This window comes from Amphimedon queenslandica, unplaced genomic scaffold (assembly GCF_000090795.2).
Source record: "Amphimedon queenslandica unplaced genomic scaffold, v1.1 AMPQUscaffold_1359_Cont26629, whole genome shotgun sequence".
NCBI lineage: Eukaryota > Metazoa > Porifera > Demospongiae > Haplosclerida > Niphatidae > Amphimedon > Amphimedon queenslandica.
This window is the reverse complement of record NW_003558296.1, coordinates 1-1,151: the sequence shown is the minus strand read 5'-3', so window position 1 is coordinate 1,151 and position 1,151 is coordinate 1. Positions and strand designations below refer to the sequence as shown.

Sequence of the window (1,151 nt, the reverse complement as noted above, 5' to 3'; positions counted from 1 at the left end):
TCAGGCTGAAAATAAACATGAATGTCATCATATTTATTGCTATCAACCAATTCATAATTCTGTTGTCCCTCTTTCATTTGACTCCCTTCCTCTCTCCCTGTGTTGCATGTAGGGCCAGCTGCAGTAATGATTGAGTGTTGATGATATGAAGGATTGACACCCGTTGATATATGAGGATCTAAAAAGGAAAAATAACATTTATTTAAGCTTATTTTGTAGCTATACACTATCAATTAAGTGGTAAACAATCCCTTGCAATTGCATGGGTTAACATAATTAGCAAAAATTCCAACACCTGGAGCTTAATTATTTGCTATAGATACATGTCTTTTCTATGGGAAAAACATGTAGGAGGATGGAGTATAGTAGAGGCAGATATTTAATATCCCATTACAGTATTTCTTTACTATAGTTACAATCACATTGTAATCACACATTTGAATAGCAACCATGCGCATGATGTTGAATGATGTCATACTTTGTCCAGTTGTATTTCTAGCAGAGTCTACTATCGTCTTATTGGCAAGTCTTTCACTACGACATCTCTTAATGCACTTGTAGCCAAACAGGAAAATTAAGACAAGTAAAAAGACAATGATGATGATTAGAAGTGCAGCAACTGATACACCTAAAATGAAAAAGAATTGAGTTGAAGTTCCCCCATTGCTTAGAGCTGTAGGAGATATTGTAGCTCCTGTAGGAGATATTGCATTTGCTGTAGAAGATACTGTAGTTGCTGTAGAAAAAGCTTGTATTATAGGAGAAGAAGCTTGTATTGTAGGAGAAGTACTATGAGAAGGAATTAGCGATGATGAAGTTTTACCTATAATAGATTACATATGTACAGTGAGTGAGTGGGTGAAATCACACAATGCGATACACACACATGATATCATTAGTGCTGTGTGTGTCTGTTTATAGCATAATCCTGTTATCAATTACCTTCAATGGAATTAGTAGTAGTATGGAAGTATTCCTTTGAAGTGCTGCTGCTTGTGTACAGCAAAGACTGTGAACTTGTTATGGAAGTATGCAGTGAAGACATTGTTATCTCAGCGCTACTAGTACTTGGCAACAATGAGCAGTTTGTGATTGCTGAAGTGCTATCATTGCAATATTGAGGATTAGCATTACTTCTTAATAACTCTATT

The 1,151-nt window shown here is 35.6% G+C and overlaps 1 protein-coding gene across 1 annotated transcript; it reads right to left on the bottom strand.

The window, feature by feature from the left end:
• Positions 1–6: 6 nt before the first annotated feature.
• Positions 7–1,144, bottom strand: LOC109593473 (uncharacterized; the record flags this gene model as incomplete). Its single annotated transcript, XM_020008539.1, has 3 exons — positions 943–1,144; positions 479–823; positions 7–178 (listed from the first exon to the last, which is right to left on the bottom strand). Coding segments are annotated over exons 1-3 (620 nt in total), but the record flags the coding sequence as incomplete, so codon positions are not given.
• Between the last annotated feature and the right edge of the window lie 7 nt (positions 1,145–1,151).